General features: G+C 38.8%; 1 protein-coding gene across 1 annotated transcript in view; it reads right to left on the minus strand.

Moving 5' to 3' along the window:
• Positions 1-26,717, minus strand: part of SVEP1 (sushi, von Willebrand factor type A, EGF and pentraxin domain containing 1) — a 136,044-nt gene that overhangs the window by 50,930 nt on the left and 58,397 nt on the right. Inside the window, exons 7-27 of the mRNA XM_071580647.1 lie at positions 25,295-25,492; positions 22,792-22,910; positions 21,237-21,366; positions 20,476-20,583; positions 20,128-20,259; positions 18,598-18,792; positions 17,475-17,596; positions 15,497-15,605; positions 12,654-12,839; positions 12,099-12,332; positions 11,428-11,589; positions 10,575-10,736; positions 9,533-9,694; positions 7,967-8,061; positions 6,559-6,655; positions 5,800-5,913; positions 4,822-4,935; positions 3,739-3,940; positions 2,773-2,930; positions 1,430-1,631; positions 591-766 (exon numbers count right to left, since the gene is read on the minus strand). Of these exons, the coding sequence (XP_071436748.1) occupies positions 591-766; positions 1,430-1,631; positions 2,773-2,930; positions 3,739-3,940; positions 4,822-4,935; positions 5,800-5,913; positions 6,559-6,655; positions 7,967-8,061; positions 9,533-9,694; positions 10,575-10,736; positions 11,428-11,589; positions 12,099-12,332; positions 12,654-12,839; positions 15,497-15,605; positions 17,475-17,596; positions 18,598-18,792; positions 20,128-20,259; positions 20,476-20,583; positions 21,237-21,366; positions 22,792-22,910; positions 25,295-25,492 (3,177 nt within the window). The remainder of the gene's footprint in view (positions 1-590; positions 767-1,429; positions 1,632-2,772; positions 2,931-3,738; positions 3,941-4,821; positions 4,936-5,799; positions 5,914-6,558; positions 6,656-7,966; positions 8,062-9,532; positions 9,695-10,574; positions 10,737-11,427; positions 11,590-12,098; positions 12,333-12,653; positions 12,840-15,496; positions 15,606-17,474; positions 17,597-18,597; positions 18,793-20,127; positions 20,260-20,475; positions 20,584-21,236; positions 21,367-22,791; positions 22,911-25,294; positions 25,493-26,717) is intronic.

Below are 26,717 nucleotides of genomic sequence, written 5' to 3' on the forward strand. Positions count from 1 at the left end.
GTGGTAGTATCCACACATTATCAAAACAAAATCTCTTTGCAGCCATGTGATGCCCAGCCTTGTACAGCTCTTCTATGCTAGAGGTACACCTTTTCATGTCTTCTGATATTACTGTTGAGACCACTGATCACAAGAAACAATAAAATAGCAAAAACCGCCTTGCTAGGAAAAATGCAAACATAAGTTTAAAAAGATGTCTGAAGGGAACAGGAGAAGACAAAATCAACGAACTCTGCACACACATTTGTAAGGGAAGTTCCAGTTAAACTTAATGTGAAACTTATCCTCACAAAGGCCTTACAGAACCAGTTCAGCCCAGGTCCCTTTGTGGACTGAACTCCATCATGTATCAAACAAGAGACTCACTACACTAGTTTACCCCAGAAAAGTGCACTTTATCTTCAGTGATGCTGAGCGAGGGGAACTGTCCTCACAAACAAGAACAGCAAACATGAGCCCTGCATACATGATGAAAATGTGAAGATATACTCAAAAAACACCAAAATAAACATTTTCTTGCAAGCACAGCAAATTCTGCAATGAAAACAGAAAGAAAGCAACAGATCAGGTATAATATAAGTAAAGCATACCAGGGATTTTTGATCCGACAGACAGCCCACTGCCGCCATCGGACAGTTTTCCATCGATGTACACCTTCCATGCCCCATCCGTGCATGTCCACGTGACTGCAATGTGATGCCAGTTACCATCATTCACTGAAGGACAGTCTGTTATCTTCTCTTTCCCATTTACATAAAGAACCCAGCTGCGTGGAAGGCAGATGAAGGCATACTCAGTTGCATGCAGCAACTTTAAAATCATGGTCTGTCCCACAGGACTCAAAGAAATATTATTTGCCTAACTGAGTCTGTATCATGCAAGAAATCTCTCTTGAAAGATCATCATACAAGATATCTCTGTCTCAGAGGACTTGAAAGTTATGGTTATATACGAAAAGTATGATGCAATAAGTAATGTGTTTTTGTACCAAAATACTGACTCAAGTCATGGCTGCATAGGGGATTCTTAAACTAGCTGGTTAAGACTGGAATCATACTACAAGTCATACTCTGCTTTTGTATAAGTCCAAGTCATATTTAGAGTCATGGTACAAGTACTCTGAGTGTTAGGCTCCAAAGTAATCCCTCATTGTCTCAAGGAGTCATTTAAATCTGATGTGAATGTAGTCAAGACAAAAAAAAATCCTGTTTTCTAAATTCAGTTCTTTCTCACCATTAATATTCTATTGGGCAATAAGTAAAAGGAAACAAAGCAAGGAGGAAAAAAAACCAAAGAGACAATTTCAGCTACAGAGTTTGGGTGCATATTTTTCTACCCTACGTAGGTGAAGCTGATATTCAGGCTTCTGTTCTATACTTTATAAATTCAAGACATCTGTAAGCTACAGAAAAGCAGAACTGTGATTTACCCATTGTAATCAGTCAAAAGAAATGCATTATCACTTCCATTCTCCACTGCATAAGAAATGGGAGTCCCATAGTTCGTGGTGTCAGTGGATTTCATCCAGAATGTACAGGTGATGTCACAAAGAGATGGTAAAACACCATCAAGCATGACATATCCATAGATACCAGAGACTTCAAAATCAAGATTGAATCCAGAGGACTGCTCTGCAACAAAGACAAAGAGTTTTTAGAGCAACATTCCTGCAAAACTGGAACGAGAATCAAACGGAGTCTAAGCAAATGCAATGAAATGAAACACAGCCCATCTACAAAAATTACTCTAAACTGTTCATAGCTATAATGTTCAGCAGTCTAACATTAGCCAGGGTACAAAGCTAGAAACACAGTGTTTGAAGACAATTGGAAAAGAAGCTGATTATCTAACAATGAAATGAAACTTGCTTTTCAGTCTTCTGTCAATGAAATGACATAGCCTGCTACCATCCAGTAACCTAAAGAGGTGTGATCAGTTGGTTCCATGTAACTGGCAAGAATCAAGATTTTAAAAAACCAAACAACAAAACAGTCCAAGATTTTTCCTGTTCTGGACTTACTGAAACACACTGCACTGGTATGGAATAGCACCTCTGTGCTGCTGTTCAGTGCAGAGTGACATGCTTTACAAGGATATTACATGTGAATGTTATCAGGTGGAACTCTACTGCAAGTTGGATGTTAGACACAGGATGGCAGGTGTGACTTGTGTGTCCTCTACTATCTCTGTAAAATCAACATGGCTTCTTCAGCTTCTGTTTAATGATTCACCAGATACTAGCTCAACACTTTGCAATTTTCATGGAGTCGCTAAAAGACACATGGATTTGAGCCTTGTGGTTCAAATGCCCCCTGGAAAGTTATGCTAGGTGTGACCCATTTTGCCTAACCATATGGAATTTAATGGCCTTTTTGCCTTTAGGGAACTTGATGCCTTCAGGACTTCTAAAGCTAAGACTACCACACACTCATCTCTAACCCTGCGATGCAAAGCCCTACAGAAAATACAAGAAAAACCAAGAGCTAATTAACTCAGATATACATAGCAAATACAAATTAACTTTGATAGACCTACTGGGTATTAAAAAGATAGAGCCATTCCTTAGAAAAGAGAAATGACAGAGCACACATGCTGCTTCTTGTCTAAAGTTACAGTTATCAACAGTGTAGTCGCATAGGCTTCACTCAGCCTCTCAGGGTCCCACCACCATAGCTGCTTTTTGGGGAAACTGTATGAAATCAGCCTAGCCAGCGCAAATCTTGTGCAGAGACTTAGTCAAGCCACCATTTTCTGATACTTAGTCCAGTGTACCTGTTTCACACCTGCTGCCTGTAAAGCCAGGGGAACATTTACAAACGTACGAGTTCAAGGCATCCACACAGGTGGCTTGGTTTAAGCAGGGACTGGAGTCACAGTCATTGATGTTCACTTCACAGTTCAGTCCTGTATACCCTGCCACACAGAGACACCTATGGAGGAAGAGAAGCACACTTCAAAGGTGGCAGCCATCATAACAAGAAATTCTGTTCATAAGGCCAGATCTGCCAATGGGAGTGGCATAGAATGGAAAAAAAATCAACAGGTATTTGACTTTTCAAGCAGATACATAAGGTAGTATAAAGGCACCAAACCCTCTTGTACTTTGAAAACCAAGGTGTGTGAAAAGCACCCAAACTTTTGGGGCTTTGGAGAGGGAAAGAGTTATTTAAAGCAGACATTAACAGCTGGACCACCTATCTATACAGTGATCTAAGATATGACAATGCTATTGGTATTTCTAACTTCTGATCCGAGTTCAAATACCCTAAAGAATAAAAATAACTATTTGGAAGTTACTATTGGTGTTCGTATTTTAACCTCTATAGTCTCTACGTATAGTCTGTATACGTACAGATATCCCTGTCTTCCCAAGCTACAGAAATGTAGTATTACCAAATATACAACTGCTCATCACCTATTATTCTAGTGAAATGCAAGATGAGCTCTTAATGTTTAGGAAGGTGGATTTCTTCTGGAAGTTCAATATTAAAACGATGAAGTCCTACCATGCATACAGTGCAGACTCTGCATATATTCTTTGCTGTCTACCTTGGAATTTTTTAAGAGTGAAGACACTAGGATATATTTTCTTGGCTTTTAAAAAATCCTTTAGTATCCATAAGGGGACACTATATGTTGGATCAGGCTGCCAAAAGGCTTGCTGAAATCTAAGAGGGCTGAAGCACAACAATCTGTCTCACTTTCCACATTGTATTACATTAATTGTCTGTTTTTCACCTGAAGCTGTTGATACCATCTCTGCATGTAGCTCCGTTCCTACAGGGTCTGCTGAGACACTCATCAATGTTTCTTTCACACAAAACACCAGTAAAACCAGGGAGGCACTTGCAGGAGAAACTGCCAACTCGATCTTCACAAGCAGCCCTATTAAGACATGGGTTTGAAAGGCATTCATTGATCTCCATTTCACAGTGATGACCTGAGAAAAAACAGAAGAAAGTAACAGATTTGGTTTGAATTAATTTAAGAATGAAGACTACTAACCCATTTCTGATTTTCAAGGACTGTTAAGTAGCCATCAAAGAATTTGGGAACCATCTTTGCAGTTATAGAAATCAACACATAGCAAACTGTGAGTAATTTAAATGTATCTTGCCCATTATGTGAATAATATGGGCTGAATCAGGAAATCACCTGAGGAACTGAGATTTTCTGAGCAATAAATCTGCTTCAAAAGACATTTTGCTAAAACCTTAGCTCTACGGAGAGATGTGAAGGCCAGAAACACAAGATTATGGGATTTCTGGTGTGAAAGAAACTCTAAGTTACAAACACTGAAGAATGAAGAAACTGAGCTCTTTGGCAACATGATAATCAAAAGATATGTGCATTTGTTAAAGAAAGCTATGAAAGCAATAGGAAGCTGAGTATGAGGAACAGTTTTAATATAGACCGTCTTGCCTACTGTTATAATGCTTTTCTTTAAAAAAAAACACCAATGTGAACCCATGTGGATATCCTTATTCTTTCCTCAACATCACACAGCAAGTTCATGGCAAAATTAGTAATAAAAGACCTAGAACTTAGTAAAGCCTTCTGAAGTCATATTTACACTACAGAGACTCTCACAGATCAGAAGGACCTAAGGAATCTAGTACATCTATGTTAACATATAAAATATGCTAAAAATATATATATATATATATGTATATATATATATTATATATATATGTATATATATATATATATATATATGCTACATATAGCTATACAGCAATGAGATGGAAATACTTTGGGCAGGGTAGGAAAACATTTTTTGTCAGATAGAGCAACAGCTCACTTAAACAGAATAAGGTGTACCTGTGAACCCTTTTGCACAACTGCAGTGGTAACTGTTCTTGCCATCAACGCAGTGGGCTCCATTCAAACATGGACTAGAGCTACATTCATTTATGTCCTCCTCACACAGGAGACCTTCAAACAGCAAGGATTACAAGGCATCATCAGACACAGTCACTGTCTGCATTCTGCAGTGACTGCATGTGGAAAACAAAACACCATACTACGGCAAAACAAATGACTACTGAGAGCAGATTATTAAATTCCATGATTGACTGCAAACAGCTACAGAGATCATCTGTGTTATTTAACTGCCGGGATGTGAAAGATACAAAGTCCATGGTGCAGCCTTACGAAATTTAAAAAACCATCCACCTATTATTGCTGTTGATAAATATATAGCCACATACATAAACAATGAGGGAGACCATTTCTGGTAGAAAACAAAAAGACTTTTTTAAATCACACAAAATTATCCCCTAAATAGTTTCTTTTAATATTTAGAAATTAGGTGCTGTTTTGGAAAAGTACATAAGCATGTTACTTTCCCCATAGATTTCAATACCTTCAATGTAGATGCAGCTGATTGTTAAAACCACTGAGAAAAAATATAAGCAACAGCCCACTCACTCATTCATAGAAATGCAGTAAAGCAACTGCATAAATGCTTTGTTTGGTCAGGCCACACTCACTCTCAAAAGACTGTCCCTGTGAGTATTTACTAATTCCTTGAACTGTATTCCTTATTTCTGACCAGAAATTTCACAAAAGAGAAGCATAAATGCACACACCCCCTCCTTGCCCTTATTCTCCAATGCTCATCCTTTTATTTCAAAATCTATTCACATAGAGTAGAACCTTACTCTAACCTGTAGATCAGATTGCTTTCCTGCTATAATTCCAAGGCTGTGGAATTACACAGCACTTGTTTTCTGCATAATCTGCTCTGCACAGAAACAATGCCCATTTCAGGAAAAGCTATGAAGTGAAACAAATTACCTGAATAGCCTGGTTGACAATGGCAAACAAAGGTCCCAATTCCATCTTTACACATTCCATTGTTTTGACAAGGAGATGATTTACACTCATCAACTTGTGTTTCACATTTCAAGCCTAGAATATAAAATAAAAGACCGAGAATAGGGAGGCAAATGAAATTGTTCAGAAACACAGATGTCATGACCACTTAATGTAGGAAAACATGATTGATTAATGGCCTATGGTACCAGATATTCAGGTTTATTATCTTCTCATTAGTTTGTGTTTTAACAGACCTGATACAAAATGTTATTAGAAAAGTGTGATGCACATTTGGCAACAGAATAATCAGCTCCAGATGTGGCACTTAACATTTATCACAAGTAACTTCTTCATAATAGTGTAATTATAAGACATCTTTTTTCTTTGAAGCAACTGGGAAGCTAACACCAAAGAAAAATACAGGCACAGCACAGATGGAATTATCTGTATAGAGTGAAAATTTCCAGCTTTTGTTAATCATAAATATTGCCATGATACCATTTTCAAATCCTCTAGCTACATTAAAAGAAATCTCATTCAAAACCATTTCTGCTAAACACACTATAATTCAGCAAGAGCATGAGGAAGTATTTATTTTCTTGATACTTGTGTATTCTAAGTGTGTGATGGATATTCCAATTAGTTAGGCTGTAGTTGAAATGTTTTGATCCTTTATATTTGCTCACGTTAAGGGCATTAGGACATATTAGCTTCTCCACGTGCTTCTCAGTTTTTTACCTTTATATCCAAGTGGGCATACGCAGATATATCCACTTCCCAATTGCTTGCACGTCCCATTATTGTGGCATGGTTCCAGAAAACACTCATGAAAGACCTGCCAGAGGCAAGACTGATACAATTACTGCAAAAGTGGCGCAAAATACTCCAGTTTTAAACTACACCCTATGTGTGTGTGTGGCTTGGCTTCGTGAACGAAGATTTGGGAAGGGCTGACCCCACGTGGGTGTGCCCTTCCAGCCTGTGCAATGGATTTTTAGGTGAGGCTCAGCGTGCGCAGAACTGGCCCCACCATTTAAGTCCTGAGGTTCATCTGCCACGGCCGAGTGAGCTTGGACAGTGACATTATAGTCGCTTTGGAAAGCTGGGATAAAGAAGTCACCAGCATTAACTTCTAGCTCTTCCTCTTCGTCTCTTCAGCACACCAACCATTCTATGTTTACCCCTACAGAAAACTACCACACATCTGAAATACTATTTTAAAACTACATTTTAATTAGCAAAATTTGATCATCACAGTTATTCCCTCATAATTTTCTTAGCTATGATTCACGGGTCACAATTTGTGCACTTTGCCTTCTTTTATATCAGCTAATCACTTCCTGCTAGTGGCCATCAGGCGAGCTAGCAGGGAACTTCACCAGGGGCGTTATTTCTTCCATCACAGCAAAACTGAATTGATCAAAGCCCTTGAGTAAGTGGTCAACTAAAATCATAGGACATCAGTTTGTCACCTGTCCATATGTTATATTATGGTTCAGGCCAAATTTATCATGAGTAAACTTTGTTCCTGTTTACAAAATAACCCAATTTCAGATTCAATCCAAGCAGTCTTGTCAAGAGTTACCGACTGGGAGGGAGATGCAAGGAGGCATCTCCAGCAAACATTGCCATTAGAGGACCTTCACACAAGGACTTGTCTCTGTTACAGAGGGGGTACTCACAGCAGCAAGGAGCTCTGCTTGCCTCCTCTCAGGCCTATCTATGATACATATGTAAACTCAAGATTGTACAATAGATTTAGATGACTGGTAGAATTTACTGGAATTCAGCATATGGAAAACCTCAGAGGCCTGACTATGGTCAATCTACTTTTTATAGATTGGCTGAACCTCTTCTGTATAGTTCACATTTCTTTTACAAGTGTAATAAATATTTCATTTATCAGGTGAAGGCTTCAAGTTCAGAATTTAAGATTGTCAACAGCTGATGCCTCTTCTGTTCAGTGACAGTATTTCTATGACTACAAAAAGAGTTTGAGTGTTCCCCTGTAAACCATTGCTTTCATCCCTTCAGGAAATATAGTCACCAAAACAATTACATTTAGAAAGGTGTTAGTCATTCTCTGCTGCATAAAGCAGTTTTTCTTTCATTTGAGATAACACTGGAAAATAACACCTGTCCTTACTTGACTGCTGACTTTGTACTGCTTGCTGATATTTTCTGGAAAGGCTGGTACCATCATTACACTTTCCTCAGCTGCTGAAAATGTAGAGCCAAAACCTAAAGAAGAAAGATATGAGAGTATAGTTAATGATACTGTACAGCAAGGTCCCTATCCCATGAGGGTATTATAACTGCATATTAGTAATGCATCCAAAGATATGCTAAAAAAAGTGAATTTGTGGGAATAAAAACGAAACTTTACAGTACTCATCACACATATATGCATTTGTAAGAACTTACAATTCTAAAATATGTGCGTACATATAAAAAACACCAAGTTTTTATAAACAGATACATGTATGCATATACATACTAGTGTGTATCTGTAACTCTCTCTATAGAATACATATTGTAGTTTCGGATGTTAAAGAAATTCACTCTCCCTACCAACACAGAATTTGGGAGCTAATGCCCAACCCCCATGCCACTAGATAACAAAAGGAGTAGTCAACTGCTTTGAATTCCAACTTGATTACTGAGGAGGGGGGAAGAGGGTTTTTTTTGGGAGGGCGGGGGGGGGGGGGGGGGGGTTTCGTAGCCAGCTCTGGTGAGTGGAACCCATTGTTTGCTGGACTTGTGAAGGTGTTTGGAGGGAGTTGAGTTGCCCTGGTTGTGGCTACCCACGACCCCAGCTCAGCTCTGGTGCTCTGTGCTGCTTGTCGGCGGGAGAGAGAAAGAAGACCCATGTCCACTGTCCCGGATTCTTGCTACAGATCCCTTTTTCTGAGCCAGCTCTCCATCTGCACAGTAGTAAGCACCACCACTGCCAGCTTCTGTCCCTAGTCTCCCGTCCCTGACCAGGGGACAAAGAGAAGACTCTGCATTGCCTGCCAGAGGGTTCCACCCCATCCTCTTCTGTGGCCTCCACCTCTCCACATGAGTCATTCGGAGGAGTCAGCACTTCACAGACTACCTTTGTCTTGTTTTACCAGAGAAACTGTGAGTCACTTTGCTGCCAGTCGAGGTGCGACAGTGACCCGCTGCTGTCCGTAAATAAATTGCATCAAAAGGAACTGAGATAAAAAATTCAGTTTCATTTAAAGGTGGGGGTTTTTTTTTGCCTTTGGGGGTACAGTGTAGTTGTTTGTTTTGTCCTAGTTTTGGTTACGTATATATATCTTTATAGTTAAGAACTGTTATCCTTTGTTCCTATACATTTTTCTGATTAAAACTCCTAAATTTCAAAGCTGCGGTGATTTTTTTGGGGAAGCCCTTCTTTTCTGGTCCATATAAATATCTTAGTTGTCTTCTAAACTAAGGCACATATATAGTACACATACACAGTGTATACACACACTCTCTGCAATTGTATTCTCAGTTTACTGAGCCTTGGTATGACTCACACAGTCACTCCTACATAACCAGAGGCTACATCAGTAGGCAGAGCCAGCTATGAACTTCCCTGGTTGAAATTAAAGGTCTACGTATATCAGGAGAGTAATTGGAATGTTTTCTATTAAGACTACCCATGACTATTCTGTAGCTGTTTCCTTCATTCAGTTTATCCAGAAGAGATAATTTGGCTTACTTGAACAATCTGTGATGGATCTGGCACCGATGACAGTTGTTGTTCCATAAAAGGGACAAGACAAGCAGTAGGACTTTCCTGGATCTGGTTGATAGTAGTCTCTGGGACAAGGGTAGCAAGGTCTCAAGCCTGTACGAGAGAACTCGCCTGCAAGACATGGTACTGCGAGAACAAAAAGACATTATTTTGAGTGATCTGATCTCTTGGACCTTCACCTTACCTCCACCCACCTCTTTTTCATCACTTTCTTCTCCTCATAGTCCCTCCTTAGACATAAAAGGAACAGGATGAAACATGTCAGGAATTCACAACTCTAGCAAATACCTATTTAAATTCTTCCGTGAGGTGACATGTCTTTCCAAAGGACCATGAAAATATCTAGGAAGTATTTCATTCTACTACTTTTGCTGTTCTGGGGGCATCTTTTAAATGGAACTTCCTTTCACTTTCATCTCTCACACCTATTTCACTTTTTTTTTTCTCTTCGAGAAGGAGTAAGGATGAAGACAAGAATATTTTTACCATCAATCCCTGCAGACTATTTCCCCTGGGAATCCTTCTGGCAAACCTTGTCAAAGACAGCTGAAGAGAATTTCTTAGAAAGAATTATGGAACAAATTCTGCTAAAATTCATTGGTTTTATACAGAAAACGTGGAAACTGTTCCAGAGATAATAGTGACACATATCCTGTCATTCCCTTTCTCTTTTGTAAGGAGTAAGGTTCTATTTTCATTTAGGTACCCATCTGTCTTGGTTTGAGCTGGCAAACTGCCAACCCTTCAAGTACAGAGTCATCACATATCTCATTTTTGTCTTTAGGTAAGAATCCACCTTGGAAATCAGGAGGGCAACTGAAATTATCAGGGTGCCAGAACATGACCTATTGTTTTGCTGGGAAATGTTGCTTGGTCCACACTTAACCTGAGGAGGAATTCAATCTCAGGCAGATGAACTGGATTACATTTGCTGATGTTTAAAAAACTACTTAAAAATTTTTAGTATTTCATTAAAAAAAATGTCATTGCGCCTTCTTTTACAAACCTCCACAAGCTGAGATATCCATTGCACCTCTTTTTACCGTTGATGTATTTTCTGGGCAAGAGATGCAATTCCTGGATCCAAATGCTGGCTGATATGTTCCAAGTGGACATGTTTCACAGGTCTCAAGACCATTAGGTGAATATGTTCCCTGCTTGCACTGAGCTATAAGGCAGAAGAATTCAGAAAGATTAAGCAAAGTCCAAGAGGAAACATGGCTCCTGATCTCTGAAAATAATGTTGAAATCACACTACACATCGCATTTGCATGGACTTATTTCTGGAGCTTCATCTACTCTGAAGGACTTCACGAGTACAAAGAGAAAAGAAAAGTGTGATAAGCTACTGATAGTGCATTTGTGAATTATTAACCAGTGAATTGTTTTCTGATCAGCTTTACAGATAATTGACTGCAACTCATTTTAATTAAAAAATAATGATAATACAATAAACAGGAATTAAAACTAGCAAATTCTTTGCCAGAACAAGTAAGAAAGAGGTAGTGGTTCTAAGCTGTTCAAAATCTCAGCACTATAGTGTACGATGGAGATGAGCTGGCAAGGACAAGAATGACATTATTTTAAGAGAATTAGTCCCTGAAAAATGGGGCCACAATCTCAGAAATCAAAGACAGAAATGAAGCAAGGCTTCAAAGGCCAGCTCTTCTTAAAACAGCTGCCTGGACAGGCCAAAGCAGTGATGAGAACTTGGATTTTTCTCTATACGCATGCATTAAGGTGCAATTAGGACTTCTCTTTGCACAGGCTAACCTCATTCCGGTATGTCCACCATGGAGACCAAAAGGATGTCACCAACTGTTCAGAAGTGGCTGCCTGAGTAAGAGGAATGTTCTCACCTTTGCATTCAGAGATGCTCCTAGAGTGTAGATACTCAGTATAGCTACCAGATGGACAACTTTTGCATTCCAGCTGCCCTTCCTCATCTTGGTAGGATCCAGTCCAGCAGCTTTCACAGGTGAGATGCTCCAGGGAGTAATAGGTACCCAAAGGACAGTTGACTGTAATGGCGGAAATGTAAGTCCCCCTCAGAGTGAAAAATCATACATACCTCTTGCCTCTGGAGTTCCTGTTTAGTCAAACTGTTTATATGAAATGTGAGTCTGCACCTCAGCAGATGGGGTATCTCTCTGGAACACTGCAAAGATTTAACTATGCAGCGGAAATGGAATCCAATTCCCTGTCTCAGCTACACATCACTCACAAGACTAACAGGGTTAAAAGACTGCATACCAAACACTGTTTTTTGTGTATGACCAAGTGTTGATATGCCTGATTTCCCCATGAGACTGGAATCCTGGGTACAAAAGCATCCCTTTTCCACAGGCCTTGGTTAGGAACATAAACATTCTCTGGAAGCCGAACTGTGCGAAGCATTTTTGCAGTTTATTGTTATGGGAGACCACAAGCACTGGACTGTGTCAAATCATAACCCTCTGCAAACAACCTCGAAAAATTGGCTTTGCAAAAGGATTGTAAATATATGTAAGAAACAAGTTGTCTGGCTTACCACACATTCTCCCTCTCAGAACAGAACCAGGCCTGCAGAAAAGAAAGGCCTTCTCAGTCTCCAGTGAGTTGGTGTCAGCTACAATGAGTTCAGATGCAAACTGAAAAGAATACATGGGTTCCTTATTGAGAGTTCTATTAAGCCTGTTTGTGATTGTTTCCAGAGTTTTAAGGAGCCGTCTCTGGTTTTCCAGTTCCAATGTATCATTCCTGTCATCGGGCAGTGGCACGCTAGCTGGAATATAAACAGCAAACATGAAAAGCACACAGATTTTACAGTCAGCACTTCCATCACATTCTGGAATACATCAAGAGTGCAAAATTCAAGCTCATCAGTGGGAACTGAAAGCAGGCCATGTGCACAAAGCCCTCCAAGAACATGAGGCAGTGATGTTTCCCTCAGGCAGAAAGTCTGTCATGAAATAGCCCTATGAATGTGTCCCAAAAACCATCATCCACAGACTTTTGTGAACTGAAGAGGTTTTCCTGAATGTATTAGAAACACAATTTTTAAAAAGAAGGAAGATGTGGAGGAAAATACTTTGACTTCTCTCACCTGTGATGTTAAATATTAACTTGATTTTTTGGTCAGTCATAGGAACATTCAGCTTATGCCTTTTGACCCGAGCAGGTGCTGCTTTTACAGAGGCAGAGATATGCTTGGATAAGTCTTCTTGTGCTGCATCCACAAAATCACCATAGGAATAATCCAGCTGGTTTGCTGTTCCCCAGCCAGCAGGTCCTGTGGGACATTAAGAAAGAACAAAAAGAGAAGCAACATCATGTGGAAAATAAATACCTGTACTTATTTATAAAATACAACCACAACAGAATGGTCTGTTTGAAGCTCCAGATGATGAGTGTTGTCTTTGCCTCCTCACTAATGCCTACTGTATCCTTATTTTGACTAATGTAAAAGGAAAAACCAATCTCTTTCCTGATGTTCTAGAGATTCTGAGTCTTGTGCAGTTAGCCAAAGCTTTACAGAAATAGGTATAAAAGTCACATATTGCAATTCTTTCTCTTCCTCTGTCTTGCATTCACCCTCCCCTACCAGAAATTTCTTATTGCTGTTTCTTCCTCTTCCTGCTTAATTACAGACAGCATAGCCTATTCCATGACTCCTTTGCATCTTCTTCTCACAACTCCTGAACAGTTTTAACATCATGCGGCCTCTCAAAAAAGGCATCACCTTATGTGTTCATTACCCCCAGACAGGCATTTCCTCTTATACAGAGAGACAAATTCAGCCACTGTATAATGTCCTTCACCTGTAATATACTGTGATGGACTGAATGTCATTAATCTCTTAAACATTGTCAAAATCACAGAAAGACTTTTGTCAAACTGCAAGGAAGCAACAGCCTGTGGGCAACCACCGAAGCACCCACCTCCCAACACCTCCTGACTGGAATTTGGACTGTGACAAAGAATGTGAGGTCTGAGGAGAGGTAAACCAGGTTCAGGGAAGAATATCTCTGTATTAAGAATCAGCCCTAGCTGACCTCAGTGGGTGGTGGGAGAGAAGGATTTTGTGTGTGTGATGGCAAAACCTCTCCACACCACACTGGAGGAGTCAGCCCCCTGCTCTGGGAAGGACATGTATACACAGGACATTCACCTGAGAGGCAGCTGAGAAGGGTCATAAACCATCAAAGACCCCCAAAGCACTCACAGACTCATTCCGGAGGCCTTCTACCACCAAAGGACTGCACGCAATCCAAGTGAGGTAACAAATCCAGAGCCTGTTGCAAAAGACTGCAAGGCTTCCCCCCCCATCCCAGGGGAGGTGCCTGCCATCTCCTGAATGTATATTAATCCATTGGATTCTATGTTTTGTGGGACCCTCACCACCAGGAAGACCAGAACTGAACTGATGGAATGCCACTGGCCTATGTGGAATGGTGATACATTTTCTATTTTAATCTCTGTCTGTCACTTTCTTCCCCCTCCCTCCTTTTCCAGTTTCTATCTCTCTGACTCACATTTACCATTAAAAAAACCCCACAGAATTTACTCTGGCATCTGGTCTCATTTGTACATACTTTCAATCAGAAAAAAACAATTTTTCTCTACATAATCTACTTTATCATTGTGACTAAATCTAGAGGGGCATGGTCTATTTCATTGATCTAGCTTATTTTAAAAAACATAGAGAAAAAAAATCTGCCAGTTAACTATGAGCAGTCAATTAGATTAGGCTTAATTTACAGTGGAGACTAGAACAAGTAAACCTCACAGCTTTGAGGTTAATACTGTACGAGTATTCCACAACTAATTTTCTAAACCGCTGTCTCTTGTGATCTGAGGAGAGTTCTCCTCTCCTGCCTTCCCAGTGTAAAATAATGACAAACTCCTGAAAAATGGCAACAAGTTTACTCTGGTAAGAGGTTGTCATGAATCAGGAGGGAATAGGATCCTGAATTCCACGTCCTTAACACTGTTTCTTTCAAATGCTTTTACAGGTTAGTTTCAGCTGTCATCAGTATTCATCCTTACCCTGGTGACAACTGCAGACTGCACGTCCAGCCCTGTCCCATGTCTGAACACAAAATAATATGCTCTCAGACTAAGTGAAGGATGTCTAAGAGGTGAGCATAAGAGGAAGGCTCTACCAAGAAACTCCACTATAAAACCTGTAAAAGAGACACAGTCCTGTGACAGAGTACAGTCTGATGTGTGTCTGACAAGATGCCTCCTGCTAAAACAGGTAATGTAAGTTTTCCATTTTCAGCTTTTCTGCTCTGAGCACCCCCATGGGACTCAGAAAGGCCAAGGACAACAGCAGCATAACATGGACACTAACCTGTTCCAAAATGGACTGAAATAGACAGCTTACCTGACATAAAAAACGTGGGAACAATCACAAGGACTGACACAGTTTTCACTCTGATATAGGTACAATTATGGTGCAAAATGTGCTCTTGAATATACGGAGTAGTCTCACAGCTAAATGGGCAAACTTAAACTTGACTTGTATAACTTAACACAGTGAGGATTCTGTGCAGATCTGAACTAGCATCACAGAAGGTCCTCATTTTCTTAACAATCTCCAAAGCCATTTACTGTACATTTTTGGTATTTTGGTTTGAAACTCTGTTTTTAAAAAGTTACTTCCTCTAGGCTTACCAGGCAGGTTTCTAGGACTCTGTGTATGTGTGCACTTTTTTCCCCTTCCCACCACTAGGCATCTCAGCAAACTCTTCTTCTATATAGGAAGCAGCATCAATACCAGATATCAAATTGTTCCATAATATTTTTATAAAACCTATTATGTAATTGCTTATTATCTTATGACACCCACAGTTATTTTTAAAAAGTATCTCACATAAGACATTGTTGCAGGAATTACTCTGCATTCAATGCGGATGGCTGAAAATGTATGGAATCAATAATTACCAATGGCAAATCCATTTTCATAATCATAATTATATTCCAAGCAATGTTTCTGTGTCTGATCTTCCAGTCTGCAGTCAATATCATCAACATCATTACAGAAGGATGGGACCTTTTGACAGAAAGAAGAGTAACATTAAAAACATAAAACCACATAGCCCTCCCCCTTGATTTATAAAAACTTGTAGTTACAATGTAGAGCACTGTTTCTGCTAGTGACACCAGTGCCAGATTTCCCCTTTCAAGTCTCTTGTAACCCTGATGAGATCTGCTGAAAGCAGTACGTTCTATTCATATGACTGGGAAATAAGAGGGCAACTTACAGGTATACAAACTCTTTGTTATAGAAGCTCTTGCACGTGAAATCCCAGAATACTGAAATAAATTTGGGCTTATTTTTCCCAACAAAAGATGACAGGGGAGCTCATGTTTGAAAGCATCTGTAGTTTTTCCATCTATGTTACTTATTATTCTGTCAGGTTTACAACTTTGCTGTCACTTTTTTCTAGCTTTCAAATCATACTTCTTTATAACCGCCTCTCCCTACCCATGGAAAGAGACTCACGCACCAAAAGATCTCAGAAAAGAAAATAATCTCAGCAGGACAGGAATCACAGAACAGAAAATTCAACAGAAACCTTTCTGGTACTGTTTATTTCTTCCCTCCAAAACAGCAATGGGGATTAGATAGGAATAGATGAATACATGATTTTGATAAAGTATGTACTTCTAGCTTTTTCAAGAAGGGTTTCAAGTAAGTTGGCTCCCAGGCCATGTTTTGGAATTGTTCTGTTTTTTCCATATCAATTTTCATTGAAAAGATGGCTCCTGCCCATTATTTCCCCTCTTTCAGGTATCTGCTAGAGTTTCAAATTCTTGGGAATAGCATATTAAAACCAGCCATTTTGAATGTTTTCCCAGACTTGCATTTTGATATAATTGCTTTGGAAGGTCACTCTGCATCTTTTTCTTAATGTCTTTTACTTTACAATAGTAACTGTCTAAGCACTGAAACTTGGTGGTCGTAGGCTCCTAGGGGAAAGAGGCAGAAATAAAACTAGTCAAGATTTCTCTGCTGGAAGAGAACAAACCTGAATCAAGGCAAGAGATTAACACATATTTAGGTCCAAGCATCAGACAGTGCCTGACACATTATCTAAGTTTTCAGCCAATTGACAAAGGCTATTGACATATATTCCAAAGTTACAGGAATTTGCCTGCTAGCTGTATGTGCTAACAATGTTTTTTAGCTATTAGAGAAGCTTTTAATAGCATGTGAGTCATATTCTGCTAAAAACCTGTAAATGTCCAGTGTTCTCTACTGCAAAAATGCTGTAACACTAGGCCTGGACACCCACTGTTGAGACCACCACTCAAAGTTCTGATGTTCCTGCTTTTCAGCTGAGAACAGATTTGTGGATTAAGATGAGAGATTTTGATAATGAAATGGAAAGCAAGAGACATGGTAGAGAAGGAACACAGTACCTCTTCAAATTCAATGCCATGCAGCTCTTAGAGACAAGACAGAACTTGGAAACTCCAGAAATCTGAGCAAATCACTACTACTGGATTTAAGTGCATGGACATACACATCAAATATGCAATTTATTAATTTGTATATATGTGTGTTAATTCATATTTTATGGATATATATTATACATATTCTATATAAAATGCATTTATTTTACTGTCACATCCAATTTTCAAAAACAACACTGAGGTTAGAGGACAATAGACTGGGGTTTTCAAAAGTGCACAGGTTCTATTTGGAAGCTTACTGAAAATTTTCAAGCTGCAGATCCCTAGATTAAAATGCCAGTGAATCATCTTTATTTTTGAAGATGACCCGACATCTTCTGAAAAAGCACAGATTTCATTTATGGGTTATTTTGCTGGTACAAAATTAGTTAAATGGAAAAAGGAACAATGACATATATTATTTAAGGAAGTATATAAAGGGAAGGAGTATTTACTAACCTACCATTTTACCAAGTGCACTCTGGAATGCGTCAGTAAAGCTGTTGAGAAGATTGTTCTCATCACATCGTGTTGCTTTGTAGAGCATCTCAAATGACTTGAACCCATGGTTTGCAAAACGATTTACTGAAAAACATTTGAGGAATAAATTTTTCTGATCAACACAAGAGTTTTAGAGCTAAAGTCAAGATAATCCAGGCTAAGACTGGAATTTAATAAGGTAAGAAGCACTGTCTTTAAATTAGCAGCCTAAATGGATCACTCATTTGTCAGCCAATGCAGCTAATACGACCCTTTGGCAGGCATCAAATTTACTGCGAAAGCAAAAAGACATTTTAAAAAAAGGTCATTGATCGACTGCAGCATTTTCTTAAGGGAAGAAATCTTTGAGCTTTCAACTAACCTCAGTACTTACTCCTCACTGAGAGAGAAGGAATAAATACTAGAAGTCTTATTTCTAATGTTGCTAGGTTAAATATGAAACATTATCACCCAGAATTTAAGCAGAGCTAAGTTCTTAAGCATCTAAATTATGGATTTTGAATTAAGAGATAGCTCTGAACCATAACTTATTCGTTCATAGCTGAAACACTGCCCTTTTTCAGTGAAACCGAGAAATCAACTCTGATGGAAGTAGATGCAACATGGTACCAAGACTGGCTTCAAATGTAGTTCTAATACATTTATTTAAAAAAATCCACAGCTGAAATTTTGCATGTGTCCATCTCAAAGAAAACACATAAACCCTTCTGATCAGGCAGTAATTATGTATGTAAGTAGAGCACATACTTTGCATTTGGATCAGTAAGCTGCAAATACTGTTGATATTCTTATTGAGAAGACACTGTTAGTGTTTGCAAATAGTTTCAATTAACCTGTCTGCTTTGCATATTTGCTATTTTGTGATTCCTGGGATCCAAATTCACTGCTATTTTTGTGTTTTAGACAGCTTCTGAGACAACACATTTACAGACTTCCAAGCATTATTTCACAGAATTTGTAACAATTCAGAGGCAGAAGACAGAGAACATTTCTTATAATGAAATAGAAGTCTAAATCTCTAAAATATTTTTATAAACATAGTGTCTGATGAGTTGCAGATTCATTTTATTAACAGTAAGACGTACAAGAGCAGTCAGGCCACTCTGGAGAATAGGGTGGCTTCCAGAGACCATCTTCATATGCACAATAGTAGTTTTCACTTGATCCCTCTGAAAAGCTGTAACCCTCTGCACAGCGCAATGTGCAGTTAACTCCTGTTTCATCTGAAGTGCATATAAAATCTCCATTTGCAGGCTTAAAGGAGATATCACAGGGAGAACCTATAAACAATACAAAGATTTATATATTAATGAATGTGGTGATCTAAGTCATCCCACAGGAAAATGGCACTGACAGGATTTCCAGAAGTACCTACTATCAACCTGATCTTGCCTCTGTTGAAGTCTGCTGAAGTATTATTTGTTACTTGAAGTCAGTATCGGGATACTGGTCAATAATTCTCAAATCCTGCCAGTGGAATTTGAAATTCAGAAACATGAAGATTTAAAAAAATTGTGATAAATATGAGAAACTGTTTACTAAAATAATATAAAACATTAATCTAAATTTTAACATGAATTTTATACAATGAATTCTAGTAAACTCTATTACACCTTGATTTCTGAAACTAAACTTTATCCACTCTGCACCATTGCAGCAGCACATGAGCTTGTCAGAATCATCTTAGGAGGAACTGGCTGTTAAACCTTAGTTATGATTCAGTTTTCATGCTGACTGTGAAGGAGATTGTAAACATCCCAAAACATTATGCAACAAACACTGAACCACAAAAAGTCCGAGGTGGTATAGACCATGAAATAATGCCAACTCTAAGCACTGGCTTGTTCTTGATAAGATTGAGAGCAAATCAGAGACTAGCACATCAATTTTCAACTTACCTTTTCTAAAAGCTATAATCAAAATTCCAGTCTGCATAATTTTAAATTCTCTATATACTAACTGATCTTTTATTACAGATGTCCAACTGGGACATAAAAACTAGAAAGCAGAAATGAAGCAGAATTCTCATCCTTAATACTTTGTCTGCCAAATTGTTGTTCAGACTTTAAAGAATGAAGTGAACTGTGAGGAAAAGATGTCTACAAAATTAACAAAATACACTAGAACATGTATAGATACAGACAGATTCTGAAATCCAAAGAGCGCTCTATTATCTGCTACAATACTTGTAGGTGATTACAGAAAAACTGGGAGAAAGTTTTCTTTTTAAACTCCAGATTTGAAATAAGACTTCTGTAACCATGTATTAATACAGTTCACATGGTACCTGTCACTGCAAAAAAAAAAAAAGACCCATTTCTATAAGTTTTACTGCTTAATGAATCATAATTTCAATGCTTTTACACCTAATTTGAATTTGTAGGCCCAAATTCACTGCTGTCTGTTTCAGTCTTAGATAATTTATTTGTGGTACTAACAAATATTCTGACTGCCTTCAAGTGGCTCCAATACAAAATGGGAGTAACTAAATGAAACAGCGGAGACCAAAGGAAAACGTAAAGACTAAATGAAAAAGTGGAGCCGGCTTGCATACTTTATGATACTCAGTTAGAACAATGCCATATGGTCTTGACCAGAAGTTGAAGACAACAAACCTTTGATGACAATGTGGATTTCACATGTCCTGTTATTGCCAGAAGGATCCATGGCTGTGTACAGAACTGTTGTCTCTCCTTTGGGAAAGAGATCTCCAGGTGCGTGACTCCTAGTGACAGTCAGTGAACCACCTGGAAGAGTTAAAAGACAAAACATCAGCAAGTAAAAGTGGGTTGGTCATACCCCATTTTGAAAAATGGAAAAGCAAATGGCAGGACATTTTCAAAATTATGTGTTCTTGGAAACAAGTAAGTAAAAGAAACATAAAAAAAATCTCGAACAGGCAAAGAGGTGGAGTTCTCTAGTCTTCCACTGTTGCATGCATGTTTTGGGGTGCACTATTTCACCTGAATTGTCTGAAAATTCTGGTTCTTCCCATGTTGCTGGGTAATAATTCTCTGCTCCTTGCATAGGTGGTGGGGATCTGCATCTGTTAACTACAGGAGGTTCTGCATCTGCAGAGTTTGAAAGGATAGCATGACGTTAGCTTACAGAACTGTCAACACACTCAGCTGGCATTCATCATCAGAAGTTAGGTAAACCGCAATATTCAGTTCATATCAGAGGATAAAACAAAGGTGGAGCCCCTGGAAGCTGCTGCAATCAGAAGATGCTGAGTGAATGGACAAGACTACTATTTCTTCTACTGATCTCATGGTTTCTGCAGCGTTTAATTTCGGCAGAGTAAAGGTTGGACTACCTACAGGACTGCAGAATAACACAACTGTCTGACAGAAATACTTGAACAATTATTTGCATCAGCAGTGTGTGCAAACCTTTGAAATTTTGTTGGAATATTTCAAGAATTAAACAGAGATATATGATGAAAGCAGTAAGTGACAATGCAATAAAGTATTTTATACACCAGTGTGAGGAGAAATCTTAACATACAGAATGAACGGCAGAGTAAAACACTGAACACTGTGAGCAATGTCTGCACGCTATGTGAACTATGACCCAAGATCAGCAAAGGACTTACAGAGATGATAATGCTCCTAGGTTTATAACTGTACACTGAAAGCCACACTGACTCCCAGTCTCTTTCTGCACAACTCAAAGTTTCAACGACGACAGACAGATTTCACCAGTGATTTTTAACAGCACTTACCAATAACCTTGACACTGAATGTACAGCTTGCCTCATTGCCTGACTTATCCGTTGCTGTGTAAGTAATGTCAACTTTTCCAATTGGGAGAAGAAATGGTGGTATGAATGCTGGGGTAACATGAACTGAGACCTGTTATAGGAAAACACTTGTTATTTAAAAATCAAAGCTGGTTACTGACCATGACATCCATGTTTCAAAAAATGGGCAGAATAATATCCTTCAATGTTAAACCTATTCATTCTTAATGCAAACAGTCTCTTAAAGTAACGAGGACAGACTTTGCAGTAGAGTCCTCTAAGCCCCTTTTCCAGTTGTCCTTCCCTATAGTAATAGGAATTTGCTTAGTCAGGATCTGGACCTTGAGCTGCTGCAGTTTACAGCACTGTGCATATAGAAAACTCTAGTTTGCCTAATTGCACAGAACACAAAATATATCAGCGCAGAACATGTTTGACTGCAGTTCAGTTCTCCAGCTCAAGGGCAGCTGACCTGGGGGATGAGTGAAACAGACAGCTGTGGGCTATAAAATACTTACATAACCAGTTTTAATCTACATATGTATATGAGTCAATAGCTCACAGATGCTTCAGTATGTTCTGGCACAATAAAGAAACCCTACATTTGGAGTAAATGACATTTGGCTGCTGTCTATGGCTCTTTCATATGGCTTGGAACTTAAGCAATTTTTCTTTAAAAAAATGGGTTTCATATGGAGAAAAAGCATTTCACCTGACAGTTGTGGTTTTGATAAACTTCTTCCAACTAAGAGTCAAGATACTTGGCTTCTACAGTTCAACTAATGACTCTCTGTCAGCAGAGCTACAGTACCTGACCATGATTATGCTTCAAAAAAAAACCTGTGTGACCTTAAATCTCTTTTACTGGGATAGCTCAATTTTGTAGTGCAACAAACTCCTGTGTTTACAGTAAATTAAAAGTATACACAGACTCACTGCTCCTCTGCTAACTACTGATAAAGCATTCAGTTGCTGGAACTTGATTGTGTCTGAGCCTCTAGGAAATGCTACTCTTCATGAAACACCTCTGGAGCAATTTTTCCTTGTAACTACAGTTCCAGACCTCTGATACCCACAGTAGCCAAAAGCCCAGTTCTGAAACTTGCATAGGAAAATGAGATTTCTCTTTCTCACTTAGGAAGCTGAAATAAGTTTTTACTCATCACACTTCATACTTGTTAGCCTTTTAGATTAATGAACTGGTTTACTTCCTTCTGAGAAGAGCTTATTATACTTCTTCACATTCTAAGTGCTCATTTTTAAAGCAGCTGTTTCCATCTCATAAACAGTGGCACATTCTTTCTTTTCACCGCATACATTAATGATATGAGGGTTTATGCACTGAAACTCCATGCAGAGTGTCCTGTGACTGTGTAACTCCAATCAAAACAGAAAATGCTGAACTTTCAAGATAAACTTTCCAACAGATTTTAATTCTACTCCTGCTTATCAGAACAAGAAAGTTCTAGTGAATCATAAAATTAATTGCAATCATAAAGACTTTCTCCAATCAAGTAGATAAGAGATTTTAACTTGCCTCATCTCCTGAGTTATCCTCAGGTGTCGGTACCTGCCAGGTGATATTAGCAGAGTTATGATGTTCCAGAGTCACAGTCTCAATATTGTCTGGACAGAGGATGTGAGGTGCTTCAATATCTTATCCAGAAAAAGACAAAATAGCTTTTTATGTGGGATTACAGAAGTAAAACCTCTATAATGGATAGACTGAAGTTTGTTAAAACCACTGTTTTTCATACTGCCTGGAATGTAAATGCACATATTCTTGCAAACTTCCTGTCTCTGCCCCTTCTTAATTCTTGCCTGTAGGCTCACATATAAAGGGTAAATTCTCCTGGGGAAAGGACTGATTTTTTTGCTGTACTTTTATCCATCACTGAGGCAAATGAGACTGGTTTCTACATAGAACCAAACACAGAATAAATAAGAATGAATTAGTTTCTTTTGTTATTTATCCCTTTCTTTTCTATCCTTTCACTATCCACACACATAGTACATACAGACAAAAACACTTATTGCTTCTCATAGTCAATGACTTAAAGAAACACCAGAAGTATTTGTGACACGATATATGTACTATGAACAAGACAGTAGTGACTCTGAAATTCTCTGGAGCATGGTGTGGAACTGACTTGAAATAAACAATGGCAAGAATTTGGGCAACAGCTGCTGGAAATGTTCCTTAATAAACTCCTATTACAAGGTATTATGTAGGACAAATGGAGTCTGCTTGTGAAGGTGACAATGCTGGATGGTTTCAAAGGACTGGTGATACAATGATCACCAACGACAATTTAAGCCTCAGGTTTTTATGAAAAACTTGAAGCACTTCTTCAGTTACCTGGCACAAGGCCTCTAAAAACATTTGTGGTGAGGTTATTTTATTGCTGTAGTGATGCTTGATAAATGGTTTGTAGACTCATGAGACAACGACACATTTGGCTCTGAACTCATCTATGCCCAAGAGGCTTTAAAACAACTCAGAACTGATATCACTTATGTTTTAAAAACTAAATAGTTCCAGTAAATACATAACTCAGACAATTTAATTCCATAATCAAGAATGCAAAGCAATAAATACAAGTGATTTTGTCTTCCTCTGAATGCCTTCAGATGAAAATTCTACTACAAATGCAAAAAACCACCAGTTATGGTTCACACTCACTTGACCCACAGCCTCCAGCTGGGGCAAATTCCATTTAAAAGTGAAATTCTGTAAAAAATTTAACAATAAGTAAGTCAGAAAGAACTGACCAAATATGTTGGCAGCAAAATAGAGAAAGACAATAAAAGAATGAAAGCAATTGAAATGCAACTGTTCATTTTTACTCAAAAAGAATAACCTTCAGAGTTTCACTGTGCCTCCTACTTCAGCGCTTTACTCAATATCTAAAAGCTTGTACAAAAGCCATCCTGCTTTATCTTGATCTAAACACTTCACCTTGTAGCCTTGTGCTTTGTTCCATCAAATATTAAAAACTCTGGTTTGGCACAGGTTTACACAAAAGATTCAGAAAAACCATGTAGTACATCACAGTGTAGAAAACAGTATGTTTTAAGAAGGGGATAAAATCTTCCTGGCCTTTACAGTGAAAAAAACCTTCAGTTTCTGTAGCAACCCAGCATGATGACTGCCATAACTGTTTTCTGTACTGTTCCTTCACCCATTGGCTGGCGAGAGCCCCAGTTTGGGGTAAAATCAATAATTCTAGAAGCACAATAGTTCTCCTAGGAGGTGAATATTGTATTCCCAGACAAGCTGCGCTTTTGATTTTGCTTTGCTATAATCCAACACCAAAATCCTTCCAATTCAGTTGTGCATGTAGAAGAGGTAGGTAAACATGGCAGAACCATTCTAAAATGCATGTAACTATCTTCTGCCCAGCCTTATCCTACATGGTCAGCTAATACACCTGTGTCAGCCAATACTCCTGTGTTAGACAATTTTGACCTTAACTCTTGTGCACTGTGGCTTGGGGCACAGCAACAGTCACAGTCAGCTCAAAGACAACTGAAATGAACATTCCTCTATAGTCTGTCTATCAGCCAGGGTTTACACAGTGTTCACAGTTTTGCTCCAGCTACAGGGTTCACATAAACTAGTGCAAAACCAGGAGTAATATTACTATTATTACTGTTATTTTACCAGAAGTGTGGGTTTCACTTTGACTATCTTTAAGCTAAGAGGTTTTCCGTCTACTTCGAAGTTTCCCTGCAGATCAGACCTTTTAGCAGTCACCTTCCCAACAACAGACTCATGAGATGGAATCCCAGGAATGGCAGCTAATGGTGAGCACTATAAGGTGACACTCAATCGACCTCTGAACTCCACATTTTTATTACAATCTACAAGTGTATCTGATGGCCAAGCTATAAAGGTAGTACAGGGAACACTTGTTAGTTACACACTGTTTAAATCACACTTTTTACAGTTCAAACCTGTCCTCACTCAGTTATTTTCTGTGTGCTTCCCTTCAATTCTGCACATGTGTATGTAGACAAGATTTTATGCTGGTCTCTACCTTTACACAGAGCCTTCTGGATATTTGCACTCCATCTCCCAAATGAAATGCAGCTTAGTTCTTCTCTAGCTCCAGTCAGGACAAATCCATGGGGACAGCTCAGCCGGCACACAGTCCCAGAAACAGCAGGCTCCAGCCCACATCTGTGAGGGAGAACTGTCACACCTGCTGGTATCTGGAGCATGGGACAATGCTTTTCTGCAAGAGACGAGTAGGACATGACTTACAGCTGACATACACAAAGTAAACATTACAAAAAATTGGCAAATAAAATAATATGGAAACTTTGTGTGAACACAAAATACACAGTCTTTTTAACAGTCAGTACGCATATGAGTGCACCAAAACAGTAAGACCTGACAAAACTTTGTACTCCAGGGCTTACTGAAGTAAACAGCACCCAGGATATAAGGTGCTGAAGTGAACAGCACCCAGTCCTTTTTTTCCTGCTCATGTTCTTCACTGGAATAGAACCATGGTATTTTTCATGCAGATCCACTTCCTGGCATGCCCTTGCCTTCTACGAAAAACAGACAATAGCAGGGCAGAGTTAATATTCTTGTATTTGTAGCCTTCTACAGATTCTACATTCTGTTTTGAAATAAAAACAAAGGAAGAAGAGGGATACCCTGCTGCGAACTCTATAGGCTTGGGATCAGACACATGATCTTGCTTATGACATTCCATACCAAATGAAATTGTTCTTGGTCTTGTCTGTGTTCAAAATTCAGCTGGAAATTCAGCTGGAAAGACTCAGGGTGACTATAAGAGGCAGCTGAGCTTCTCTGTAAAATCAGGAAGGGCTGATGGTTGCCTAAAGGTATAAAATGGAAGTTTGAACTATTTTATTACTAGGATTCATTAAAAACTCTGACGACCATGTGCACCAAAGCAAAAACCATAATGTAGGTAAACAGGTTGACAAAAGCTTTATTTCATTCTTGAGCTGTTGTTTTTACTGTGTGAGGCAAGGAATGTTATATTTACTTCAAATATGGAGGCATTAACAAAGAGGGCAAAATGAACACAGTTTATAGTCTTTCAGTAGTGTTTCTTACAACAGAAAATAGACAAACACATAAGAAAAATTCTCCATTATTCTTAGCCAGTGAAAAGACTTGTAACTCTTTATAGCTTGTCAGTGAAGAAAGACTATGGGCACACAAAAAACAACCCAACACAGCTATACAGAAGGGAAGATCTGTTCATCTCTTAGCAATAGTTTAATGACAGAGATGTGACTCACATTCAAGCTACTTCACATCCCTCCTCTCCTCTCCCCTTACAGCAGATACTGTTGGCTCTGCAAGGTGAAACAACTCCATCAGAAGAAAAACCCCAAACAAACCCTAACTTTTGGTTGCTCACCACATTAAGGTAAATGACAAATGGCAAAAAGATCACCAGTTAGAAAAACAATATT

Source organism: Pithys albifrons, chromosome Z (assembly GCF_047495875.1).
Source record: "Pithys albifrons albifrons isolate INPA30051 chromosome Z, PitAlb_v1, whole genome shotgun sequence".
NCBI lineage: Eukaryota > Metazoa > Chordata > Aves > Passeriformes > Thamnophilidae > Pithys > Pithys albifrons.